We start from the raw sequence: 26,808 nt of genomic DNA on the forward strand, positions 1-26,808 counted from the left end.
AGGAATTTTTTCCCTGTGAGGGTGACAAAACAGTGGAACAGGCTGCCATGGGGAGTTGTGCAGTCTCCCTCTCTGGGGATATTCAAAACCTGCCTGGACATGTTCCTGTGTGATCTGGTAAAGGTGATCCTGCTCTGAGAGGGGGGCTGGACTGGATGAGCTTTCGAGGTCCCTTCCAGCACCTGACATTCTATGAATCTATGACTCAACCACATCCCTGGACAGCTTATTTCTATCCCTGACTGCTCTTTCTGTGAAAGAATGTTTCCTAATGTCCAGTCTAAAACCTAACTCTATTGCAGTCTTGTTGAACTGGAGAGCCCAGAACTGGATGCAGTGTTCCAGGTGGGGCCTCACCACTTTCACATTTGACATGTACTTCTTTTTAATTACAGAATTCAGCAATAAGTCATGCAAATTCAGATGTGAAGCAGAAAGTTACTACAACGTGGATTGCTCCACCTGATGTTAAAGATCTTCAGTTTATGTAAATAACTTTTTTTCTTTTTATTTTTTCCCCCTTTGAATGTTATTCCTCTGGGTTATTTTGACATGCATTAGTGTTGCTGTTTCTAGTATTCTTGTCTTGGCACAGTCCTGGGTGTTTTCATAATTTATCATACCTTCCCCTTGTGTTCATGAAATTACATGATTTCCATTTCAAGGTATAATTATAAAAGATAAAGACTCTCCTATAGATTCTAACACATGTAAATAATTCCTTAAAGTAGACTGTTCCTCATGGATCTTTGAGTACCAAGTTTTTACACTTTGACCTCTTTAATTACTAGAGCAACAATAGGAATAGAACTAGTTCCCTGAATAAGCCAAGTTTAGGTTCTAGTAAATGATAACTCTTTTCATTCAGAGCAGCAGAAGAATAGTAGCTGATGTTAAATATTTCTAAGGTACATTTGAAAATCAATTTATGAACCATGAAATACAGGCTGGAAGCAGGGGAAGGCAATTCTACTTTTTCTGCAGGCCTGAGGCTTGTGAAACTATTGCTTGGTCTAACAAAAATCAACCTTGCTATCATTTGAACATATCTAAGTGTCTAACAGCTTGGTATTGTTTGGAGACTCTGTTTATGGGGGTATCTGACAGTGCTCCACTACATCTTGAGGAACAAAAGAAGACAAACTGAAAACACTATTGCCACATTAGTGCCACAAAAACCTGTTCACCATCACAGGTAGAGATTGTTGAAGCAGGATGGAGGTGTGACCATTCTTATGGACATGTGAGCTAGTGCTCCCCAGGAAGTCAGTGCTTCTTTATATAGTCTGCATTCTTATGCTGCTCCTTCTTAGCACCCATTTTATTTATCTGCAAAATGATGTTGGGTGATAATACAGTAACTGGAAAAGAGACCTGGAAAATCATGATGATCGTTTCAAGCTTGTGCTGCAATCTAAACAAAGTAGATTTGCTGGGGCAGGGCAGGAGAGGGGGAGCAGAGGTTTTGGGTATTTTATGCTGAAATTTTTTGATAGGAAAATAATTAATATTTTATTTTCTTTTCAGTGCAACTGTTGTTCAAGATCTAGAGAAGTTTTGGGTTGGGATTCAAAGTAAAACTCTCACACCTGCACGTTCTGAGTCGGTCAATGGGACAGGAAAAAGTAAAAGGAAGGTGTGTTTTGAGTGTGTCTGCATACTAGGGATGCATACAGTAAATTAAAATAACTTTGACTTGATCTTTTTCATTTAATTTAACTGCCTAATCCACTTACTGAATTGATGAAAAAATGCATTTCATCCCCATAAAAAAAAGGAAACTGATAATCTAGTTACCAAAACAACTCACAGCATAAATCTAAAGAAAAGAAGACTGGTCACAAGGAGACCTCTACTTCTGTCATACTGTGCAGTGAACTACTACCCCCTTCCCTGGGATCTATATCTCTGTAGCATATTCTTAGAAGATAGTTTAGTTTCCGACCAAGAATTATGCTTATATGGAGCACCTTAAAAACAATAGGCAGCTTAAGTAAAGAAATCTACCATATTGGTTCTTAACTGTGTTCAGTTCTGGAGGCCCTATTACAAGAAAGATATGGACATGCTGGAGCGTGTGCAGAGAAGGGCCATGAGGATGATCAGAGGTCTGGAGCTCCCCTTCTGTGAGGACAGGCTGATAGAGTTGGAGCTGTTCAGTTTGGAGAAGAGAAAGCTCCCAGAAGACCTTCTTGTGGCCTTCCAGTATCTGAAGGGGGCTACAAGAAAGCTGGGGAAGAACTATTTAGGTTGGATCCAAGCCAGAGGAATGCAGATTTAGATTAGACTTTAGGAAGTTCTTCAGCATGAGGGTGGTGAGAAATTGGAATAGGTTGCCCAGGGAGGTGTTCAGAACCTCATCCCTGGAAGTATTTAAGGCCAGGGTGGATTTGGCTCTGAGCAGCCTGATCTAGAGTGAGGTGTCCCTGCCCATAGCATGAGGGTTGGAAGTGGGTAATCCTTGAGTTCCCTTCCAACCTAACAATTCTGTGATTCTGTGGCTGTAGCATCTTGACTGATTTATGTCATCTTGTGATCTGACCAAATGTGAACACTTGTTTTCTGTCCCTCACTTCACCAATGTGTTTTTTATTTCCTATAATAAGCTGCTTTCTGTTCTCATTAAAAAAATTTGTAAATGTTTCCTAATTTTTAATTTTTACTTTTTCCTCCCCCTACAGCTTATGATAGAACTAGAATGCAGCAAGGTAAGAGCAATTTTTCTCCCATTTTCCCCAACTCTCAGTTGCCTGAATTTTAAAGTTTGTGTCCTAAGGGTCCAGTTGTTTCATGGTTGGAGCATGAGGATGCTGCATTCATATTTACTTTCCTAGCAAAGCCTCATTTATTCTTACATTATTGAGTGCAGTTTTGGAGGTGTTTTTATTTTCAATTAGTTGATGTCAGTTGTCAGTTCAGATTGCTACAATGTATAAGATAGTGAAAGCAATGAAGCACTTTTTCATTCAGAGCAGGAATGTGAATTGGGTTGATTCCCTTTTTAAAATCCTTTGGTATTTATACACCAAGCAATAAACAGTAACTGAAACCTGTACTTTCTTGCAGCGTGGAGGAACTTACACAACACAAGGTGGATGTGTCATGGTAAATATTATTTTTCCAAAGACATTCACATATTGCTATTTGCCCAAGAATTCAAGAATGCTTCTAGTCACATCTTTATCCTTCTTCTCTCCCATTTTATTCTCCTTTTGACAAGTTGCCCTGGATGTGTTTGGAAGTTGTTTGGATGTGGTGCGTGGGGATATGGTATAGGGTGAACCTTTGTAGAGTAGGGTTCTTGGTTGAACTTGGTGATTCTGAGGGGCTTTTCCAACCTGAATGTTTCTGTGATTCAAGTCCCAAACTTTCTAAATGGTTTCCTCCTGCAGGCTGCCTCTAGCTAATCTGGAGTGATTTCCTAATAGGTTTACTGTCTCCTGTCTTCACTTGTTAGTCACAGTGCTTGTTTGCTTTTCAAGATCACCTATTTCAGCAGCTCTGACACCTTCCCTCTTGCAAATCATGATCTAGATATAGAATTTAACTATTTAATACAAAATTTCATAGAATGGTCTGGGTTGGAAGGGATCTTCAAAAGTTATCCAGTCCAACCCCCACTGCAGTCAGCAGGGGCACCCTCAACTAGATCAGGTTACCTAGAGCCCTGTCCAGCCTTGCTTTAAATATCTCCAGGGATGGGGAACCAACCACCAAATTAAATGGTTTTTGTTGGTTTAGTCTGGTTTGGGTTTTGTTCAGACAATTATTTCTCAGTGGCCTCTTCTTTTCTTTCTTAAAGCAAACATGCCCTACATTTTGTAGTGTTTAGGTGTCCTTCTCAATAATGGAAATCAAATGTATGAGGCCACATAAAAAAGAATTCAAGTGGCAGAATTATCTTAATTTATGCCACCTGTTTTGGTAGAGTTTTCATTATTTGGTTTTAAAGACACTTGAAATAATTTTAAGAGTATCAGTTGTGGAATGACATCACAGGAAATCACTTTCTGTGTTTTTCTTCTTCCTATGAAATAGATCTTCTTGAAAATAATGTATAGGAAAAAATTATCTGCAAAATAATAAATAGCATTTTGTTTCCTTTGCAGGTTGGACCTTCTGGTTCCTCTCAGAAGAGCTATTCAGGCAGTCAGGTAAAAAATCTAACTTCCAACATTTGTATATTTCCTTTTAGTAACAACTAAAATTCTATAATTAGAGCATTCAGGTTATTTAATACTGTACCTGGAGCACTGTGTCCAGTTCTGGAACCCCTATTACAGAAAGACCTGGATGTACTGGAATGTGTCTAGAGAAGGGTCATGAGGATTATCAGAGCACTGGAGCTGCTCTGCCATGAGGACAGACTGAGAGAGTTGGGACTGTTCAGTCTGGAGATGAGAAGACTCTCAGGAGAAATTATTGTGGCCTTCCAGTATTTGAAGTGTGCTACAAGAAAGCTGGGGAGGGACATTTTAGGGTGTCAGATGGTGATAGGACTGGGGAGAATGGATCCAAGCTAGAGGAAGGCATATTTTGATTAGATGTTAGGAAGAAGTTCTTCAGCATGCAGATGATGAGAGACTGGCACAGGTTGCCCAGGGAGGTGGTGAAAGCCTCATCCCTGGATGTTTTTTAGGCCAGGCTGGATGTGGTTCTGGGCAACCTGATCTAGAGTGAGGTGTCCCTGCCCATGAGAGGCAAATTGGAACTGAATGATCCTTGAGATCCCTTCCAGCCCTGACAGTTCTATGACTCTACGAAATCACCTCTGCTAGCTGACACTGAATGGCAGAATTACTCATCCAGCAAACTATGTTCAGAACCTGGACCAGGTTCATCTGCCTGTACTCTTGAACTCAGTAGCTTGCTGTCAGTATTCTTACCTGCAAAAATCTTTACCACCTCTGATTTCACATGTTATGTATTTTTATCAAGCATTAACTTGATCCTAGAGGATTCCTATGTCTATGTACATACAAGCATAGACACAAACCATTTGTTTTATAGTTTGGAGACATCTGGCATGATGAAAAGTAAGCTGGACTTATAATTAGTTTTCAGGCTTTTATTATTATAAAATAAAAGGATTAATTTCATGTCACCCACAAAAAAATAACATTTGTCCAAACTCCATCATCTTTATATGAAAGCTGCAGTATAATGTCAATATCACTTTTAACACCAGACTATATTTGCAGTTGAAAATTTGAGGATTTTACTGTCTAGTTAGTTTGGGAGGGGATGTTTCTGGGGTAGGAATGTCTGCATTCTCACTGATCACTTTCAATTCTTTAATCATAGAAATTATACATAGCTTTTAGTTAACTATCTGTACTACTATAAAGTGCCTCTGCACTTGAATTGTCAGATGCTTTCTGGTATGCCTCTAGTTGCTTGAGCTGAGCTTGAGTTACTTGAGAAGGGCGACAAGACTGGAGAAGGATCTGGAGCAGCTGGGCTGTGAGGAGGGGCTGAGGGAGCTGGGGATGTTCAGTCTGGAGAAGAGGAGGCTGAGGGCAGACCTCATTGCTCTCTACAGCTCCCTGCAGGGAGGTTGGAGCGGGGAGGGGGCAGCCTCTGCTCCTTGGTGGCAAGAGACAGGAGTAGAGGAAATGGTTCCAAGCTGCCCCAGGGGAGGTTCAGGCTGGATGCTAGGAAATATTTCATCCCGGAAAGGGTTCTCAGCCATTGGAATGGTCTGTCCAGGGCAGTGCTGGAGTCACCATCCCTGGAGGTGTTTAAGTAGCCTGTGGGGCTGGTGCCTAGGGATGTGGTTTAGGACTGACTCTAAACTGGGTCAAAGGTTGGAGTGGATGACCTCTGAGGTATCTTCCAATCAGATACTTTCTGTGATTCTGTTTTTAGTTAATTATCTCTACTCCTGTAAAGTGCCTCTTTGCACTTCAACTGTCAGATGCTTTCTGGTATGCCTTTAGTTGTTTGAGCTGAACTTCTTAAGGATATATTTTTTTACTACTGATTTTATTTTTTAGTGAATTATCTGATAATATTCCACTCATTCGATCTTTACTATTTGTAAGATTGAAAACAGTACATTTCTAAGAGCTACATTTTTCATCTTGTCACATAATTACCTGAAATCTTCTTTGTGTTCCTTCTTTCCTTCCTGCCTGCCTGCCTCCTTCCCTCCCTCCCACCATGGAAATAATTAACTTCTGTTTTTATTTCAGAACGGAGTAGTCTACACAATAAGCAAGAGTGGATGTGGTCCTGTAAGTACTTTTCTTGCTTTTACCTTTGTGTCCCCAGCATAACTATATTTATAGTAACTCAGTCTCCAATTACATTATTTGTAGTGTGTTTACATGGGAGTTTCTGTTGCAGATAGAAAATAACTGAGAAAGATGGAAGATGAATCTTACAGCTTACTTAATGATATGATGTAGCTAGCAAACAGAGGTAGTAAGAAGTTAAGTAAAAACATAGATATAGAATCATGACAGGGGTTACTTGTTGCACATACATTATACTCATTCTATAGGTTCTCTATTCTCCCCTTCAATGCAAGGCAAGACTGATGCAAATTGGTTTGTGTCATCTAAGTTGTTCTTCCTCTGAAGTAATCACATGGCTACCTACAGCTGTTTCAGTTTTATCTTCTTTCATGCAGCAGGGATACTTGTGATGTTATAAATCCCAGATAGGTCATCCAGAAGCAGGTGAAATGTGAAAGAGTGATCTAATGTGTTGCTGAATGGATCAAAACCCTACCTGAAGCATTTTTATCAAGTATAGGCTAAAATATTTGCAGATTTATGTCATATCTACAAATATTTTCAGCATTTACATGAGAATTTTGGGTTTGTGTTAATTCACTATATCCAAACATTTACTCAATACAAAAATGAGGAAGATTTCTATGTCAATGGCAGGAGGGTTGCTTGGTTTTTCATAGTATAGTGTCACAGATTGAGTTTCAACCTGCTGCTGTTGCTCAAAACCATCCTGCCTCATGCCAGTTTCAAAATCCAAGTGCTAGCTGGAGCAAAGTATTGTGGAGCTTGAAGTTCAGATTGTGGCATGACAGGCTTCCTGTTCCTGTTGCTGCTTTTGGGTTCTAGGGTTTTAGGTATTGGCTGTCTTCAGCTGGGATGACAGCCAGAGTTGGAGGCATAGGGGAGCAGCTCCCTGGCTTGGGTTTTTACCTCACTGGTGTTCTGTTTGCTGCTGCTTTCTGCTGTGCTTTTTCTGCAAACAGGCTAAGAGTGCATTCTATTATCTCAGTTAACTTTTTATATCAATCTCGAGGATTTTTTTGTGTGTGTGTTTACTTTTCCTCACTTCTGTGTTGTAGGGAAAAGACTGTGTTAAAGAAACACATATAGCAAATAAGAATAACATAGTCATGTAATTCTATTGCCAAGTTACCAATTCAAGCTGGAGAAATGAGGATGACTTGGCACCAGCAAGGGCAGTGTTTCCAAAAAAGGAAAATATTCATGTCATCACTACTTGTAAAATGTAACATTCCTGACCATGCCTATTGGGTTTTTGCAAAGAAAACAAGATTAGTTTTTGGGGGAGATTATTGATCGCATTAATAATAAGCAAGAATTACATTAAAGAGGAACTAATACAATTTAGGCTGGACCTTGATATTTTCTATTTGACTGACTATAAGTCAGGAATGTTTCTTTCATGTTCTGCTTTCTATTTTTTACAGACTTATGCAATATGTACATGCACATATAATATGCTTGAATTGCAAGCATTGTATTGCATCTCCATAATTTATTGCTATTGAAATAATATCTTGGCAATGTCTGTTTTAAAATGTTTCCTGAGTACCGTTAGGCAATCAGTAATACAGAAGGAGCTGATGTGTCTGGTTCTTTGGGGAATTAAGCCAAGCTAGAGAAAGGCAGATTTAGATTAGACATTAGGAAGAGACACTGGCACAGGTTGCCTAAGAAGGTGGTGGAAGCCTCATCCCTGGATGTTTTTAAGGCCAGGCTAGGTTTGGCTGTGAGCAACCTGATCTAGTGTGAGATATCCCTGCCCATGGCATGGGGGTTGGAACTGGATGATCTTTGAGGTCCCCTCCAGCCCTGAGAATTCTGTGATTCTCTTCACATGTGGTTGTTCACACATTAACAGTGGAGAGTACAATGCTCTCCTTGTCATCTCTTCTTTGCACACCCTACCTAAGGATCAGTCAGAACTGAGTGTCTCAAGTAGCCCTTTTCTTTATAAGTAATTGTAGCAGAGAAATAACTGGTTTCATTTTTTCCCTTAGGGAGGTGCTGCTAATGCCTACAGTCAACACGCCTGCCTAGATGTAAGTTAGTGACCTATGGATTTACTGGGTTTTGTATTTACTGTATGACTGTGCTGTTTAAATCATCTCCTTATTGCAAATCACACGAGATTCTTTTCTGCAGAGCTATATTATTCTTCCTAAACATGTTAAGGGAAATGGTGGTGGTCTGAGATATTTTCATCTCTCCTTGCATTTATTATTTATGTTATAGGGCCTACTTATCCTGTCAGAATTCTTACTGCCTAATGCTTTTTGTCTGGTAGAGTTAATTGCCTTTGGATAGTGCACTTTGTGCAATATTGTTTGGGGGGCAGTTACAATATTCATGTATCAATCCAAGAATTCTTTAATTAGTGGAGAAACTTCTATTGTCAAACTTATTTACTTAATTTTCACCTGAAATGAGATTTATTTTAAAACTTAACATGCTTTGCATTTTTAAAATCACAAGAACAAGTAAAAAAAAAACTATCAGAAAGACAATACATGCTCTAATACCTGTTAGTAACTGAAACCCTAGCCCATGAACTGCTCAGGCATATGTTTTACTATATAATTAGTTACATTCATTCCTAATATTATATATATATATATATATATATATATATATATATATATATATATATATTTGATTAATATGTAAGTGTAAACTGTGTTTGTGATACAGCAACATTAATCTTATTAATATAGTTTTCCTCCCCTTCTGCTCTGCCTTAGTGAGGCCTCACCTGGAATATTGAATCCAGTTCTGAGCTCCCCAGTTCAACAAGAGAGACAGGGATCTACTGCAGAGAGTCCAAGGGAGGGCTACAGGGATGCTGAAGGGACTGCAGTACTGCTTGAGGAGGGAAGGCTGAGAGCGCTGGGTCTGCTTAGTCTGCAGAGGAGAAGGCTGAGAGGGGATCTGAGCAATGTCTGTAAATAGCTGAGGGCTGGGAGTCAGGAATGAAGTGACAGGGACTGCTTCTGCTCACTTGTGTCCTGGGATGGGACAAAGAGCAATGGATGGAACCTACAGCCCAGGAAGTTCCACCTCAACATGAGGAAGAACTTCTTGACTGTAAGGGTGACAGAGCACTGGCATGGGTTGCCCAGAGAAGTTGTGGAGTCTCCTTCTCTGGAGCCTTTCCAGGCCAGCCCTGTCTGGATGTGTCCCTGTGTGACCCGTGCTAGATTCTCTGGTCCTGCTCTGGCAGAGGGATTGGACTCAAAAATCTCCAGAGGTCATTTCACATCCTGTGATCACAGCACAATTTTGGAAAAGTTTCTTTGAGTTATCTTTAAGGGAGTTCAGTGTGCTTTACTACTGCAAGCTCATCTCAATCCATGACACTTGTTTAGTATAGATGAGAGCAGTTCGATTTCAAGTGCACATCCACTAAAGAAAACCAGATAGCTTCTAGATACAATTAACAAATAACTAAATGCCTGATTTATATTTTTATTTCAGAGTGCATCCAGCAGTGGTATTACCTATGGCCAGGTAACTATGTGCTTTCCAATGTGTTTGTGGTTTCTTGAGCTGTGCAGAAACTAAGCAGTTACACCCAAATTTACCAAAAAAAAAAAAAAAAAGTCATGGAAGGAGCTATAGGATGACTGTCTTCAAACAATTAAGTAATAGTCATACAGAATTAGCTTCAAAAATAAGTTACATGTTTAGGGTATGTTGTAATATCAACTGTTAGAAATCATTTGCTTCTGTTTTATACAGAAACTCATTTGATCTATTATGTAAATAAACATAGAATTATAGAATGAGCTGGTCTGGAAGTGACCTCCAAAGGTCATCCAGTCCAACTTCCTCTGCACTCATCAGGGACATCCTCAATTAGATCATAGTGCCCTGTCAAACCTCACCTTGAATATCTCCAGGGATGGGCCCCCAACCACCTCCCCAGGCACCCTGTTCCAGTGTTCCACTACCCTCATGGTGCAGTACTTGTTCCTAACATCCAATCTAAATCTGCTCTGCTCTAGTGTGAAGCCACTGGCCTTTGTTTTGTCATCACAGGCCTTTGCAAACAGTCTCTCTCCATCCCTCTTGTAGCCCCCTTCAGTTACTGGAATGTCACTGTTAGGTCTTCCTGAAGCTGTCTCTTCTCCAGACTGAACACCCCCAGCTCCCCCAGTCTGTCCTTGTAGCAGAGCTGCTCCTACCCCCTGATCATTTTTATGGCCCCACTGTGGACCCACCCCAACATCAGTTACCATTTTTCTGTCCTTATATTTGATTGGATAGGGCTGGATGATAGATGGTTGGGCTCAATGATTTTGGAGGTCTTTTCCAACCTGGTTGATTCTATGATTGTGATTTTTTTTCTTTTATTAAGATAGAAGAGATTTTTTTTTCTTACCAATAGATTATTTTTATTACAAATAAACTTTCATTGTAATGTTAGATTTGTCATGCATTTACCTAAGCAAAAAAATCAATTCTGTATTCTTTACAGTCTGTTCCTTCAAGCAGTTCAGATTCCAGTAAGAAGGTAAGAGCTGCTCCTTTTCTAAAGGGAAAAAATCCTTACCTCCCTACCTACCTGCCTTTTCCCTACCTACCTTGCTTTTCCAAACAGATTCTTTTTTCACTAACTTAGTTAAAAACTTCATACTTCTGGGTGAGTTTTTTATATTAGAATTCTTTCCTTCTGGTAGCACAAACTCTCCACTTCCTTTTTTACACCACTGGGTATTACAAAGTATTTTAGCACTGGGTTTCTTCCTCCCTTTAGATTGAAAAATATTGAAATTTAAACAGAAGATACCACTGTTGCATTGGGGTTACATATTCTGAGCAAACTCAATATTAAGCCCTTTTTTAGCATAATGCTAAATAAAGAGAAGGAAAAAAAAACAAAAAAACAAAAAAAAACCAAACAACCCTGATCTTATATTTTGAAGTGGAAAGTGGAAGATCAAAAAGAACACCCAGCATAGGCCAGCAGTTACAGTACAACAGATGAAATCCTGCTTCTGCCTCTACCAAGGAGTCATTGTGTAACTGGGAGCAAGTCTTTCATCTCCTTATCCTCTTCTGTAGGCCATGTATATCTATGTAGTCTTCCTTGCTTGCTAATATGCATTATTTTTTTAAATGAAAAAAGTGTTTTATAAGAATGATTACCCATAGCATCAATATCAAAGTCTGTAAATGTAGTGAATTCAGTATTCTACATTTCACTGACATGGGAAGCTATTTAAATAACTTATTCAATTAGTAAAGAGCTTTCTCTGATTTCTCTACAGGTAGTGGTCATTGCCAACAGCAACCCTTTTCCACCTGTGGTAAGCAGTTTTTCCTCTACAACACTCAGAATTTTAACTCAAGAAGTATTCATATAGTTAATTTGTCAGAGAGATTGCTGGCATGTGGAGGCAATACTTTGGCATGCACAACTATCTGCAGGGAAAGGAAGGAGTAAGATGGCTACAAGTCTTGTGGTTCTGTGGCTGCTATTAGATTCCAGATCTCTTGTTGCACACAGTCTCTGGGTTTCAGAATAGATTTAGTTTTCTAGTTTTATCACAATTTTCTCTTGTAGATGCACATTCATTCTCATTTCTAAACAAATTTTACCCTTAAGGTTGTTAAAATACAATTGTATGACCATAGAATCATCCAGGCCCGAAAGGACCTCCAAGATTACCAAGTGCAGCCATTCTGCCCACTCCACCAAGCCTGTCACTGCACCGTATCCCCAAGCACCACAGCTAGATGGCTCTTAAACACCTCCAGGGATGGTGACTGCATCACTTCCCTCGTCAGCCTCTTCCAGTGCCTCACAACCCTTTTCGTGAAAAATGTTTCCTAATGTGCAGCCTGAGCCTGCCCTGGAGCAGCTTGAGGCCATTCCCTCTCCCTCTGTCATCAGTGACTTGTGAGCAGGGCCCAGTGCCTGCCTCTCCACACCTTCCTGTCAGGTAGCTGCAGAGAGCAATGAGCTCTCCTCTCAGCCTCCTTGTGTGCAGACTGACATCCCCAGCTCCCTCAGCAGCCCATCACAGCCTTGTTCTCCAGCGCCTCCCCAGCTCAGTCGCCCTTCCCTGTCATCCTTCCAGCCGCTCCTTGCCCTTCCTGTGCTGCGGTGCCCAGAGTTGAGCACAGCACTCTAGGTACAGCCTCACCAATGCTGAGTGCAGAGGCCCAGTCACCTCCCTGGTCCTGCTAGCCACATTGTTTCTAATATAGGCCAGGATGCTGTTGGCTTTCTCAGCCATCTGGGCACACTGCTGGCTCACATTCATCCTCCTGTGAGCCAGTACCCCCAAGTCCCTTTTCACCACACAGCTCTGTAGCCATTCTTCCCCAAGCTTGTAGCATTGCATGGGGTTGTTGTGGCCCAAGGGCAGGACCCAGCACTTGGCTCTGCTGAAACTTCTCATACAGTTGAGCTTGCTGAATGAAGCTCATACAGCTGATGTAACGTTTGAGATATGTTTTTTCCCTTTGTCTAGTTTCTAAGCAAAAAACATAGCTGTAACCTGAATGAAGATTAAGATGTACTTGTTCTATGCTATACCTTTCCCTATCTTTCTTCCACGTTTGGTTGTGACTGCACCCAAAAGATAGAGCCCTTTTTCTGCTGCAGTATTCTGCTTGGACAAGCCCTTGTGCAAAATAATTAAAGGTTGTTTTGTTTCTTTTTCAGCGTCATACCTACCCTCAAGTGAGTATACCTTCTTGGTATGATTTCTGTAACAGTAACATAGCTCTTGCCTCAGGATGCTGTCTGCTACCCTTTTACATTTGTCCCTCATGCCTCAAAATTCAGCAAAGAGATTACTGGATCAGGAGTTGAATTCATGTATGTGGTGATGTAGGCCCAATGCAGGTGATGGTGAAACAGATCGGAGAGGTGATGATGTCTTAGCTTCACTCACCACACTGGGAAAAGCTGAGCTGTCTGTCAGTGCAATAGCCTGTGCTCTGCTGCTCTCCACATAAGCTGTAACAGAAGTAGATGCAAGTGCAGAAAATTACTTAATGGGGTCAGGCTGACCTGCAGATTTCCAGAGATTATGATAATGTAGTTTACTGCTGAGTGTTAGTACCTCATACTTATGACCTTTTTCTTTATTCTCCAAAATGAAATAGTGCAGCTTGATATTTTCTGTTTAACTACACTGCATTTAAACAAACCTAAATGTTCTCTCTTGTTGTGGTGTGGTGTTTTGTTTTCCAGAGCTTGGGAAATTCTGCTACCAGGATCATAATACAGGTAGGATTTTTTTCTCCATCATACTTGAGTTCTAACTGAAGCCCTGGCTTCAGTAAACTAAATAATGATTCATTTCTTTGGGAATAAAGAAGTATGGGAAACTTGTGGATATTTTAGATATCCACAAGCTACCCTGGAAGAGTAGGATGTTACTGTGTTTACAGAAAGGTTGGTGGCCTACTTGATTGTGGATTAATGACTATTGCAGCTAATTTCTGCAGTCCTAATATATTAAAACCTCTGCATGCTAATTCCATAGTGCTCTCAAAATTGACAACATTTAACCACCTCAATCTGTTCATGAAGGCAAAGAGAACTTAAGATTGAATGTTCTTAGAAATAAAATCAGATATGCATAAATCATAACCTGCACAGTTGTGTGTTCAGTTAAACAGCCTGGGTTTTGGGTGGAAACAGCTCTGCCACTGCTTAGGTGAACTTCTCTTAGCTGTTGTACTTACAAAGTTGCTTCTTGATTACAGTCCTATTACATGTATGTTTGTAAAGTATTATGAATATCACTCAGACATTGTTTTTCTGGGTCCTTTACAATTTTAACCTACCTACCACTCTTCAGAGTATCACAGAAACATTTGGGGTGGAAAAGATCCTTGGGATCATCAAGTCCAACCAATAACTGTACTCTACAAGGTTCACCCTAAACCATATCCCCAAACACCACATCCAAACGACCTATAAACGCATTCAGGGTTGGTGACTCCATCACCTCCCTGAGGAGGAGTTTGCAGTTTAGTTTTCTTTCCTGCATTTGACTGTCCTTCAGACTGTGACAACAAATTCTTGCTTTCATTGAAAGATCAGTGGCAGGTCCCCTCTGATGAAATTTCTTTAGAACATCATTGTTTTCAAAATATAGGTTAGGAGGCGATTTGCTACAGAGCAGCCCCATGGAGAAGGATCTGGGAGTGCTGGTAGACAAGTTCTCCATGGGACAGCAGTGTGCCCTAGTGGCCAAGAAATCAAATGGGATCCTGGAGTCCATTCAGAAGAGTGTGTCCAGCAGATGGAGGGAGATTCTCCTCCCTCCCTAATCTGCCCTAGTGAGGCCTCACTTGGAATACTGCATCCAGTTCTGGGCTCCCCAGGTCAAGAGGGATAGGGATCTACTGCAGAGAGTCCAAGGGAGGGCTACAGAGATGCTGAAGGGACTGCAGCACTGCCTGAGGAGGAAAAGCTGAGAGCCTTGAGGCTGCTTAGTCTGCAGAGGAGAAGGCTGAGAGGGGATCTGAGCAATGTCTGTAAATAGACAGGAATAGGTCAGGAATGAAGGGACAGGCAATAGCCTCTGCTCACTTGTGTCCTGGGATGGGACAAGGAGCAATGGATGGAACCTACAGCCCAGGAAGTTCCACCTCAACATGAGGAAGAACTTCTTGACTCTAAGGGTGACAGCACTGGCACAGGCTGCCCGGAGAGGTTGTTGAGTCTCCTCCTCTGGAGCCTTTCCAGTCCTGTCTGGATGTGTCCCTGTGTGACCTGTGGTAGATTCTCTGGTCCTGCTCTGGCAGAGAGATTGGACTGGAAGACTCCAGAGGTCCCTTCCAACCCTAACATCCTTTTATCATCCTGTGATATATATATATATGGATGGATGTGGTGGGGGGTGTATAAAAAAAAACAAAGAAGTACCGTCCCTCAATTCAAGAGAGATGTTGAGGTGCTGGAACGTGTCCAGAGAAGGGCGACAAAGCTGGTGAGAGGCCTGGAACATAAACCCTATGAGGAGAGGCTGAGGGAGCTGGGGGTGTTTAGCGTGGAGGAGGCTCAGGGGCGACCTCATTGCTGTCTACAACTACCTGGAGGGAGGTTGTAGCCAGGTGGGGGTTGGTCTCTTCTCCCGGGCAACCAGCAATAGAACAAGGGGACACAGTCTCAAGTTGTGCTGGGGTAGGTATAGGCTGGATGTTAGGAGGAAGTTGTTGGCAGAGAGAGTGATTGGCATTGGAATGGGCTGCCCAGGGAGGTGGTGGAGGCACCATCCCTGGAGGTGTTCAAGAAAAGACTGGATGAGGCACTTAGTGCCATGGTCTAGCTGACTGGATAGGGCTGGGTGCTAGGTTAGACTGGATGATCTTGGAGGTCTCTTCCAACCTGGTTGATTCTATGATTCTATAATTAATATTTGATGGCTCTCATAATACATATACTTCATGTGAACTGAAAGACTTTGTGCAGTCAGTTTTTCTTTGGTGGAATTTTATCTCTAGCTTTTCCAGTTTTTTGTTTGGCAAAGATGATGCCAAAGGTTCATTCTGCTTGTTTATCAAAAAATCAGTTGTAATAAAGGTATAAGTGGATACAAGTGTAATGGCAATTTGTGTGATCCATTTGAAGGACAGGATTATTTAAGCTCACCTGAAATACCACAAGGTGACACAGAGATGTGTTATAATGGTTGATTTTCATGACAAAAGTTACATCAAGGTGTATGAATAGTTGGAGGACTTTATTTATGAAGGCTCTTCTTATATGGAATTATTGGTCGTTGTAATGCATGGAGATGAGAAAGCAAGAAAGAGCATGAGGAACTCTTTCTGGTTTTCATACTCTAGCAGATATCAGGATAGAGTTGCTTCTTGAAATGCCTTAGTATCAGCAACTCCTCTTAAAAATAACCTTTTGTTTTGTTTTTCTTCTGTGTAGAGTGGACAAAGACAGCAAAGCAGCAGCACCTCTTATGTGCAGGTAAGGAAATATTCCTGTAGACCTTAATGAAACAAGGCCAGCACAGCTTAGAAGTAAATTACTTCATACATTTTGAAATGTATTTCATAGGGCAAAAATTTCTGTTTCTAGGATTTTTGTTCACAAAATTATCACCTGGTATTGACGCTCAACTTTTTTTTGCTTGGAATTCTCAACTTTTTTTTGCTTGGAATTCTCAACTTTTTTTTGCTTGGAATTCTCATAAATGTATTTCCATGTGTGATTGGCTGAAGTGAAATGACTGCATGAAACAAAATGTGACTTTTAAAAAGTGCATAAAAGTCATGGCACTGCCAGGAAGTAATTCCAGCATCACACAATAAATCCCATACTGGTCTACTCAGACCCCATACAAATTAGATCTCCAACTTTCAAATATCATGGAGGATAGTTGCTTATCTAGATGCAGAACAATGGGAAATCATAACTTTGCACCTATATACAACATCTTTCAGCCTTACCTAAAGCCATGTAGGTAAAGCAACTTTCATGGAAAAGAAATGTGTGAATTATTTAATATACTAACATAACAATGGTATAAACTGTTGCAGAGTAAGACATGAGAATTCATGAGTTCATGTGAATTCCTAGCATGAACTCACATGTGAAGGATCTTCAGATTGCCTCCTCTTCACAGGGGAGGAAAAAAAAAACCAAAAGACAAATGTATGTCAGCATTTTCTGTGTGACTGCATGCAACTAGGAAAATGTTTCATGAGAGCAGGTACAACTTCTAGGGATCAAGGCAACAGCAAGTACTGAACTCAACAACCTAAATAGTCAGCATGCATAAGGTTGGCATATTGCACGTCTCTGGTTCCTGCCCTTGCTGAGAACAGGGGAATCTGCTGCACAGCTGCAAACATGTCACCGTGAAGGGCAGGAGGAAGTCTAGGTCTTCATACTGCCTTGCATAGCTTTAGGATCTAGTTGCTTGCTGTCTGCAATGCAGGCCAAGCACCTTGCAAAAGGGAAGTAACCAAATGGTGTCCTTGTCTTAGGGTGGGCCAAGTTACTCTGGCAGCAGCAGTTCTTATGGTCAGGTAAGCAAACAGGATCTGCTGTAGGAAGTCCTTCACTCTGTGAGCAGCATGACCGGCAGGTGATTTCTCCTTTGGTAGTCTGCATGTCTGTTGGATTCCTGCCTCTTGCTGAGAACATGGAAATGTACTGCTCTGTGTGCTTTGTCTCAGAAAGAGGCTTTCTGGGAAAGCCTTCTGCAGCTGCATTGCCATCAGCATGATGTTCTTTATAGAAACATCTTTGTCAAGGTGGTAATTATCTTCTCTTTTTCCAAAGGGTTCCCAAGGCAGCCAGTCCTATGGCCAGGTGAGACATTTTTGCTGTTATGTGCTGTGCTTTCCTGTAGGGACCTGCCTTGTGAATGGACTTAGGATTTTGGCTGGGTTTTTTCCCTTCTTGCTGTCACAGAGTGGTCCTTGATTTTTTTTTTTTTTCATATGACTGAATTACCATGAAGAAAAATAAAACATGGCATGGAAGAACTTGCAGTGGAAATGAGCTTTCTGTCACTGCTGTGTTAAGACAACAGCTTGTTTACAAATTAGTTTTTGCCTTTCTTACAGGGTTACCAGCCTCAAGGTGGCAGTTCCTATGGCCAGGTAAGCATCAGTCAGTCACCAGTCACAGTAGAGCAGCTGAGAAAGTGCAGTGCATGCAGCAGTCCCTCAGCATCTGAACATTCAAGAACATATTCTCTTAAAGTGTGTACTCTCACATACAAAATTTATCCACGAGCTACTTATTTGTCTGGAATCCCGGTGGGCAAAATTGTTGCACTCAGAATCACTGTGAAGGGCAGGAGGAAGTCCAGGCCCTCCATACTGCCTTGCATAGCTTTGGGGTCTAGTTGCTTGCTATCTGCAATGCAGGCCAAGCACCTTGCAAAAGGGAAGTAACCAAATGGTGTCCTTGTCTTAGGGTGGGCCAAGTTACTCTGGCAGCAGCAGTTCTTATGGTCAGGTAAGCAAACAGGATCTGCTGTACCAAGGCCTTCACTGCTCTCTCTTTCCTTTGGTAGTCTGCATGTCTGATTCCTGCCTTTTGCTGAGAACAGGGAAATGTGCTGCACTGATGCATACACACTGCTCTGTGTACTTTGGCCCAGGAAGAGGCTTTCTGGGAAAGCCTTCTGCAGCTGCATTGCCATCAGCATGATGTTCTTTATAGAAGCATCATTGTCAAGGTGGTAATTATCTTCTCTTTTTCCAAAGGGTTCCCAAGGCAGCCAGTCCTATGGCCAGGTGAGACATTTTTGCTGTTATGTGCTGTGCTTTTCTGTAGGGAGCTGCCTTGTGAATGAACTTAGGGTTTTGGCTGGGTTTTTTTTTTTCCCTTCGTGGTGTTGTTGAGTGGTCCTTGATTTGGTTCATACCACCCTAAAGAAAAAAGAACATGGCACAGAGGGACCTGAAAGAGGTGTGCAGAGCCCCCTGGGTGGCTGGGCCAGAGGAGATATCATAGAATAATAGAATCAACCAGGTTGAAAGAGATCTCCAAGATGAGACATGGGGCTCCTGCCCTGCTACATACAGCTGGAAATGGGCTTGCTCTTATAGCTGTGCCGAAACTACAGCTCTGTTTACAAAGGAGTTCTTCTTGCCTTTCTAGCAGGGTTACCAACCTCAAGGTGGAAGTTCCTATGGCCAGGTAAGCATTAGTCAGAACACAGCATTTAAGAAAACTGAATGCCATGGCACTGCAAAAAGTAACAGATTTTATTTACCTTTTTTTGTACTTATATTGAGTTAAAAAAATTAAATTTAAAATCTCCTCATCCATTTCAAACCTTGTGTTTTGAAAATGACAGTTGTGATTTTAATGGATGCCTACAGGAAGCATAGATAGTCCTGTTATTAGCTGATCTTCTCCATCTTTATGGTATTTAAAAATTAATGGCAGAAATAGTTTATTTGGTGCTGTTCCACTTCCAGGCATATTACATTTTGCAAGACAAATTTATACCCACTCATTTGCTGTCTCCTTTGGGATCAGTACACAATAACAGTACTGAGGAGCTAAAGAATATTGTGTCACATCTTCAGCTGCAGGAAGATTTGGTCTTAGAGCCTGCTGCTGGTGAATGTTTACCATCCTTTAGAGTTTTTATCTGAATTAAAGCAGCCCTGCCTGATATAGCTTCAAATTTTGTCAGAATCTTTGTCACACAGCAGGAATAGACAAGATCATTCAAACCCTTGCTGTTAATCCCTGTCTTCACAACTCTTTCAGAGAGCTGTGGCACAGGTCTGCATGTACATGAAGCATCTGCTTTGGTTTGATATTCTAGAGAAGGCAGATTGCATCAGCAGCTTATAGTTACCCACATTAACTCTTGAAAAACTTTCAGTAATATAAAGATAGTGGCATCCTTGGCTAATTCACTTGACCTGCTACTTTTAGCTGCATTGTTTTCTTTCCATTTATTTATTTAATTATCTCTTGGTTGAAACAAATTTCACCTTTATTACTTCTCAGAGAATCTCAGTTATGCAGCTGGGGTTCTCAAAAAATACAAATACAGGAAACCAATATTCACCTACCATTAGTCACCTAAGCACAGTGTCTGGGAAACAGCAGGAAAAAGAGAGCAAGAAAATGATGTATCACTTAAATGTCCTGGAAGCCCTTCATAACAACAGAGGCTCATCTGAGACAGATGTGAAACTGTTCTAGATTCTCATTTGATAAATACACCATAAGCAAAGATCTAAGATAGGAAATACCAAAATAGTTCTGCTTAAACAAGTCAGTACATTCTTTGTCTTATGCTGGGTTGTTGGTTGGTTTTTTTTTTTTTGTCACAAAGAGAAAGGCATGAAAGAGAGCTGCTTCACAAACAAAATAATTATGAATCAATAATTCCTTTCTTACAGGGTTACCAGCCTCAAGGTGGCAGTTCCTATGGCCAGGTAAGCATCAGTCAGTCACCAGCTGCAGTACAGTAGCTGAGAAAGTGCAGTGCCACAGCACCGCAATAGCACACAGCAGTCTCTCAGTGTCTAAGCTTTCAAAAACATATTCTTTCAAAGTGTGTACTCTCACATGCAGAATTTATCCACGTGCTACTCACTCATCTGGAGTCACTGCATTCAGAATCACTGTGAAGGGCAGGAAGAAGTCCAGGCCCTCCATACTGCCTTGCATAGCTTTAGGATCTAGTTGCTTGCTATCTGCAATGCAGGCCAAGCACCTTGCAAAAGGGAAGTAACCAAATGGTGTCCTTGTCTTAGGGTGGGCCAAGTTACTCTGGCAGCAGCAGTTCTTATGGTCAGGTAAGCAAACAGGATCTGCTGTACAAAGGCCTTCACTGCTCTCTCTGTGAGCAGCATGACCAGCAGGTGATTTCTCCTTTGGTAGTCTGCATGTCTGTTGGATTCCTGCCTCTTGCTGAGAACAGGGAAACGTGGTGCACTGATGCATACACACTGCTCTGTGTGCTTTGTCTCAGAAAGAGGCTTTTTGGGAAAGCCTTCTGCAGCTGCATTGCCATCAACATGATGCTCTTTATAATTACCATCTTTGTCAAGGTGGTAATTATCTTCTCTTTTTCCAAAGGGTTCCCAAGGCAGCCAGTCCTATGGCCAGGTGAGACATTTTTGCTGTTATGTGTTGTGCTTTCCTGTAGGGACCTGCCTTGTGAATGAACTTAGGGTTTTGGCTGGGTTGTTTTTTTTTTTCTCCTTCTTTTTGTTGCTGAGTGGTCCTTGATTTGGTTCATGCCACTGAATTGCCATGATGTAGTTGCTGGTTTTGTAACTCTGGCTGAATGTCTTACAAAATGCAAGTAACCAAATGGTGTCCTTGTCTTAGGGTGGGCCAAGTTACTCTGGCAGCAGCAGTTCTTATGGTCAGGTAAGCAAACAGGATCTGCTGTACAAAGTCCTTCACTGCTCTCTCTGTGAGCAGCATGACTGGCAGATTTTTGAGCAGAGTTTCTTTTGGCAGTCAGCATCTCAGTTAAATTCATAGCCTTTGCTGAAAATAGGTTAATCTACTTTGTTTACAAATGACACCTTGCTTTTTTTACAGGGCTACCAGCCTCAAGGTGGCAGTTCCTATGGCCAAGTAAGCATTAATATGTCCCCAGCCAGTATACAGTATGTCTTTGATGTTTATATATGTATTAAGAATGTTATGATTTGTTTCTTGAAATGATTGCTCATTAGAAGTAAATGGGTTTTGGTTTGGTTTTTTCATGTGTGTCTGGGAGCAATATGATCATTGAAGCAGAGCCTTCCCACTTAGAAAGGAGTACATAATATGTGTCAGCTTTTTGATGCACAGACTTAGTACTTTACAAGGAAATTTACAGTAGGATGTAGCTGGTCTTCTATCTTTGAAGCAGAAAGCTTGAAAAAGCTGCTTTCACCTTTTAAAATTTACTTCTGTATTTGCAATGGAGCAAAGGAATATTTGGATTATTGAGCTGCTCTTGTGTTGTTTTTTTTTTCCAGCAGGGCGGCTCTGCTTCAGGTGGCAGCAGTGGTTGTGGCCAAGTAAGTCCTTCTCCACTCTGTTTGAAAACTAGAGCCAGGGTTCTTTTTTTTGTTTCGTTTTGTTTTTTTTGTTTTGTTTTTTTTTGTTTTTTGTTTTTTTTGTAGTAGTAGTACTAACACATTTTGCAGTAAGTTATGTTTGTTTTGGGGAATCTTTTGAGTTTATTGTTATGTGGAATCACCCAGAACAGAGAATAAGAAAGGCTGATATTGTCATCATTGTAACTGAAATTAAGTGACTTCTTCCATGTAGTGCTAGACACAGAAGACAGACAAGTAGAGTTTCATCCATTTACTCAGTATACAGGTGAAGTCTTTGCTTGGGAATGATTTTCAGATGTTGCTTCATTTAGTGGCTATAGAAAGTGGTAGGATCAGAGTGGCTTCAGTGAAAAAAAAAGTTAGATTAGTAGTTTTCATCTTGGCTCTACTGAAACTTGGGTATGCCTGCAATAGTGTAAAGATGCTGTCTTCAAATGATGAGATCTCAGGTGAAAGGATCATGGATGAAGCCATTCTAGTGAACCAATGTTCAGATAAACATCCTGGGGAAAGCAATGAAACCAAAATACAATGACAGAGCTTTTTAGCAGAAGAATTTAGTACAAATACTGGATTTGGTATGAGTTATGTACAAATGGAAATACATGTGGAAAGAGAAGAAGCAGAACAAGGAGTCACTGTCCCTTGAGGTGTTTAAGAAAAGACTGGATGAGGCACTTAGTGCCATGGTCTAGTTGATTGGACAGAACTGGGTGCTAGATTGGACTTGGATTGATCTTGGAGGTCTCTTCCAACCTGGTCAATTCTATGATAAGAACACAGTTAACAGCAATGAAACTGATGCACACTGAAGGCTGTACACAAAAGCTGTGTTCTAATAATCAGAAGGTGACAACCAAGGTAGAACTCTTTTTGTGAGCTGTTTCCCATACTGTTATCCCAACAGGAAGACTGTCTGTAGCCAAAATATACCCAAAACAGGGAAATGAAAGGCACTGGGCAGCAGCCTTCTGTAACACCTATAATGAGTGAATCTGGCAGGATTCTGAGATTGATGGCCACACAACAGTAACTGTTGATTCCTAAAAGAACTGTCCAAAACTACCTCAGTTCATCTTTACCAACCAAAAGGAACTAGCATAAGACAGACTTGCTAGCCTACCTCACTTTGACAGGCTCACAGGATGTTAGGGTTGGAAGGCACCTCTGGGTATCTTCCAGTCCAGCCCCCTTGCCAGAATAGGACCAGAGAATCTAGCGCAGGTCGCACAGAAACACACAGCCCTAGCTGGATAGGGCTGGAAAGGCTCCAGAGAAGGAGACGCCACAACCTCTCTGTTCAGTCTGTGTCAGTGCTCTGGGACCCTTACAGGCCAGAAGTTCTTCCTCATATTGAGGTGGAACTTCCTGGGCTGTAAGTCCCATCCCTTGCCCCTTGTCCTATGCCAGGGCACAAGTGAGCAGATGCTGTCCCTGTCCTTTCCTTCCTGTCCCCCAGCCCTCACCTATTTACATTGCTCAGATCCCCTCTCAGCATTCTCCTCTGCAGACTAGGCAGCCTCAGGGCTCTCAGCCTTTCCTCCTCAGGCAGCGCTGCAGTCCCTTCAACATCCATGTAGCCCTCTGTTTCCATGGCACACAAGCAGTCCTGCTGATAATCTGTGTGCACACGTCTTGGTGCTTCTGAATTATCTGGGCATGGGAGTGACATATGGTAAAGCCAAAGACTTAAAATCTTAAATAAAACTAAACTCAACCCTCTCTAGAGTAATTTTTGTTGAGTTCTGTTAGATTAATTCTCACAAATTTAAAACTAATTACATTGCATGGAAATTAAAATATAGGTATTTGCCTTTTGATTTGCTTGTTTTGATTGTGTTTGTTTTTTAACAGGGTGTTTCGTATGATAGCAATCCCTGCCACCAGGTAAATGATTTTCTACACTGAATTTAAGATGCATCTAAAATTAGCTGTGCCACTAATGCAGTTAGTAGTGCCTCAGGTTCACAGAGTGCAAATCTGTGCAACCTTAACAAATATGAGACTATAGATCACTTTCTTCCTATGCACAGGAACATTGAAAGAGCTTAGGGGCTTTTTCTGCCTGTGCCCCCCCCGGCCCCCCCCCCCCCCCCCCCTTTTTTTTTTTTCATAGCTCTATGTCTCTGAAATAGGATATTATAGGATATTAAGAACAATTCTGCTCCAGAACTGCTCAACTTCTGTTACTTAAATCAGGGCTGGAGCTTCCCAACATCTTTGCACTTTTTCCTTTCCTTCTTGATGAAATTGCAGCTCAGTTTTAGTGACTGGAAAATACTCAAATCACTTTGATACCTCAGGATTGCACTGTCCTTATTATGCACTTTTGACACTAATAACTTCTACAACTCTATCTTCTGATTTTTATTTGGAGGAATGGCATTGCTCTTCTAAAGAGGACATGGCAACACATGCTGAGTGCTTTAGTTTAAAACCTTTTTCTCAAGGCCACTGTCAATTTAGAGTGCAACAGATGCTCTCTCACGTCTTCCAAAGGGGTAAAAGAAAAATATTTCATGCACAGGATTGGATAGCATTGGAAAGTTAATTGGAAAGACTAGTCATACCTACATACAGAAGTACAAAAGCATATCAAATAGTGCAGAAGCATAGAAAATGCACAAAATCCATAGTCCCCATTGGCCATGGTTCTCCAAGAACCTCCTTAGGCTAAAGCTTCACACAAACCTCCCTTTAAATCAGGCCAATAAATGAGGGTCTCCAATGCCCTCCTCCCCTACACCTCCCTACCCTCCATACCAAATCAGTGTGACACAGCTAAAATTGAGCTTGTTAGCTCCATGCCCCAGTTGGCAGCAGTGCCCAGGCCAAACCAGATCTCACTGCCCCACAAAGAGGTCACAGCCTGCACATGCTCCAGGGAGCAGAGTGAGAGGGAAAAGAGAAAAAGTGACTCTGCAGACAGTTTTATAGGGATGCAGGACTTCTGGGAATGAAATGCACTTTCCAGGCTACCTCCTGGACCTATCTAGCCTCTGCAGGCCCTCCACTTTGTGGTCCTTAAACACAGAGCCTCAAACCATAACAGCCACTGGAGCCCACAGCTCACAACTTTCTCTGTAACAATGCTACCAGGGGAATTTTTCACTCAGTTTGCATAAATTAGGTTTTCTGTAGGAGTGAAATAAAAGCATTCTCTAAAAACTGTTCAGAATGAAACTCATCTGTGCAGTAGGCATTATTTAAACATTTTTTGGTTCTTTAACATAGCTTTCTTGTGGTATTTACCCTTGCACTATTGGCAATTTATGCTGCCTGTGTTAGAAATCATATCTATATTGCATATCTGCCTCTGCTCCTTACTCCTGCAAGGAAGCATCACAGCTTTCATTAAAAGTAATCCATAGCCAAACAGTAAGTGTCTAAAGCATGTATCATTTCTAATTCACAGGGTGGATCACAGGGTGGTCAGGTAGGTAACTCTTTATTATCCACTAGGAAAAACTTTTGGAGCAGTTCTATACGCTCACAAGTTTTCTTTCTTGTGAGCATATAGACCTTTGCAGAGCATCCCTGGTTCCAGCCTGTAACTCATTCTCTTCAAATGCACTTTTCATCAGCCCAGAAACTTCATAAAGTGATCTCAGTGGGTTCTGATGAAATTCAGCTCTCCCGAATTATTGCTGTTGCTGTTTTGTTTTCACAGGGTGGATCATACTCCTCACAAAACTATGGTGGCAGCCAAGTAAGTACAAGATTATTATTTCCCCCCCACGAAGCTTTACTTTATGCTGACTGCACAATGGCTGGTCAATATAAGATCTGCAGTATTGTAATACTGATGCTAATGTTATTTCTTTATTCTGTTAGCAGAGTGGATCATCATCATCCTCACAAAATTATGGTGGCAACCAGGTAGGCAGATCTTGAGTTTCTGCTGGTAAGAATTTTTATCACACCTGATAAGTTATCTAGAAAACTGTATTTGTTCAGAGGAATCCCAGGCAATTGTTTATTCCAGCCCCTGAACAAACTCACAGTTTATTCTGAAGTAGGATTTATATTTGTTTGTTTTATAGGGTGGATCCTTCTCTCAAAATTATGGTGGTGGCCAAGTAAGTAATGCTCTATTTTTCTACTTGTACTATGTCACTTGCATGGCAACTTTAACCTCTGCTCAAAATCAAGTTTTCTATATCCTGATTTTCTCTGGTTTTCATCTGTTTGTTTTGAAGGGTGGCTCATCCTCCTCAGACAGCTATGATGACAGTCAGGTAACTCATTATTTTTCTCTTGCAGTAATATATTGTTGCACACTAATCTTTGTAGTGCCTGCATCATATTTCTCAAAGGTGTAATAGGCCATAAACAGTTTCTATGCTCTTTTTGGTTTGGATCAGCTTGGAGTTTTTTTGTTTACTGAGGAGTGAAACATTCCCTGCAAGCAACTATTGCAGCCATGTGTTTGTCTCATTTTACTTACAAAGATCTTACTTTAATTCAGCCTTTTTTTTTTTTTTTTAATTGCACGAGCTTTAATTTGGTCTCACAGTGTGCAGCATCACAGTGTATTTTTTAACAGTCCCTTTTGGTGAGGAAATAACAGATATCTGATATCCTTCTAGGATTCACAAGCTTCCTACGATGATAATCCCAACGCTTGTGATGATGTGAGTATGCTTCCTCCAACATGCTTTCATCACAACATTTTTCATGCAGATGGTAAAATATTGCACTGCTGGATGCAGTCCTGTGAGCAGAATGACCCAGAAAGTACACAACACTGAACTTATTCACTGCATGTTTTCTGGTTGAAAACTGCCATATAAGTGTTTACAAATACAAAGCTTGCAGACCTTGATGACAGAGCTTTCAACTAAATTGAAGGGGGAGGGGAAATAATATTAGGCTGACCTATGACAAGGTGTGGGATGACACACCATGATTAGAGGCACAAGTTGCTAGTGGGGGCACCCAGCCTGTTGCTCTGAGACATGCTGGGTACACTGCAGCACACTTTAAGTCCTGAGGTCAGCCAGAGGCTTCTGAGGTA

The 26,808-nt window shown here is 41.2% G+C and overlaps 1 protein-coding gene and 2 long non-coding RNA genes across 3 annotated transcripts; all 3 read left to right on the forward strand.

The window, feature by feature from the left end:
- The first annotated feature begins 11,528 nt into the window (after window positions 1–11,528).
- Window positions 11,529–13,503, forward strand: LOC135177861 (uncharacterized). Its single transcript, XR_010303204.1, has 3 exons — window positions 11,529–11,569; window positions 12,934–12,951; window positions 13,468–13,503. It is a non-coding gene; the product is annotated as an uncharacterized LOC135177861 (long non-coding RNA).
- A 908-nt stretch (window positions 13,504–14,411) lies between these two features.
- LOC135177797 (uncharacterized) lies at window positions 14,412–23,682 on the forward strand. The gene is made up of 15 exons (XM_064148255.1): window positions 14,412–14,514; window positions 16,168–16,209; window positions 17,232–17,397; window positions 17,530–17,559; window positions 17,817–17,852; window positions 18,172–18,213; window positions 18,465–18,494; window positions 18,862–18,900; window positions 20,127–20,162; window positions 20,484–20,525; window positions 20,809–20,838; window positions 21,064–21,105; window positions 21,283–21,318; window positions 21,708–21,749; window positions 23,646–23,682. Exons 1-15 carry the CDS (start codon window positions 14,412–14,414, stop codon window positions 23,680–23,682), a joined length of 753 nt encoding a protein of 250 aa, XP_064004325.1.
- Window positions 23,683–25,458: 1,776 nt separating this feature from the next.
- Window positions 25,459–26,425, forward strand: LOC135177862 (uncharacterized). Its single transcript, XR_010303205.1, has 5 exons — window positions 25,459–25,500; window positions 25,626–25,670; window positions 25,835–25,870; window positions 25,991–26,029; window positions 26,381–26,425. It is a non-coding gene; the product is annotated as an uncharacterized LOC135177862 (long non-coding RNA).
- Window positions 26,426–26,808: the final 383 nt, after the last annotated feature.

Source organism: Pogoniulus pusillus, chromosome 8 (assembly GCF_015220805.1).
Source record: "Pogoniulus pusillus isolate bPogPus1 chromosome 8, bPogPus1.pri, whole genome shotgun sequence".
Taxonomy (NCBI): Eukaryota; Metazoa; Chordata; class Aves; order Piciformes; family Lybiidae; genus Pogoniulus; species Pogoniulus pusillus.

Bases quoted from the DNA above. Each gene is read 5' to 3' on its own strand.
- LOC135177797 (XM_064148255.1), top strand. From the start codon at position 14,412: ATGGAGAAGGATCTGGGAGTGCTGGTAGACAAGTTCTCCATGGGACAG. The intron at 18,901-20,126 runs GTAAGCATTAGT...CCTTTCTTACAG, and splicing joins GTGGAAGTTCCTATGGCCAG to GGTTACCAGCCTCAAGGTGG. The intron at 20,526-20,808 runs GTAAGCAAACAG...CTTTTTCCAAAG, and splicing joins GCAGCAGTTCTTATGGTCAG to GGTTCCCAAGGCAGCCAGTC.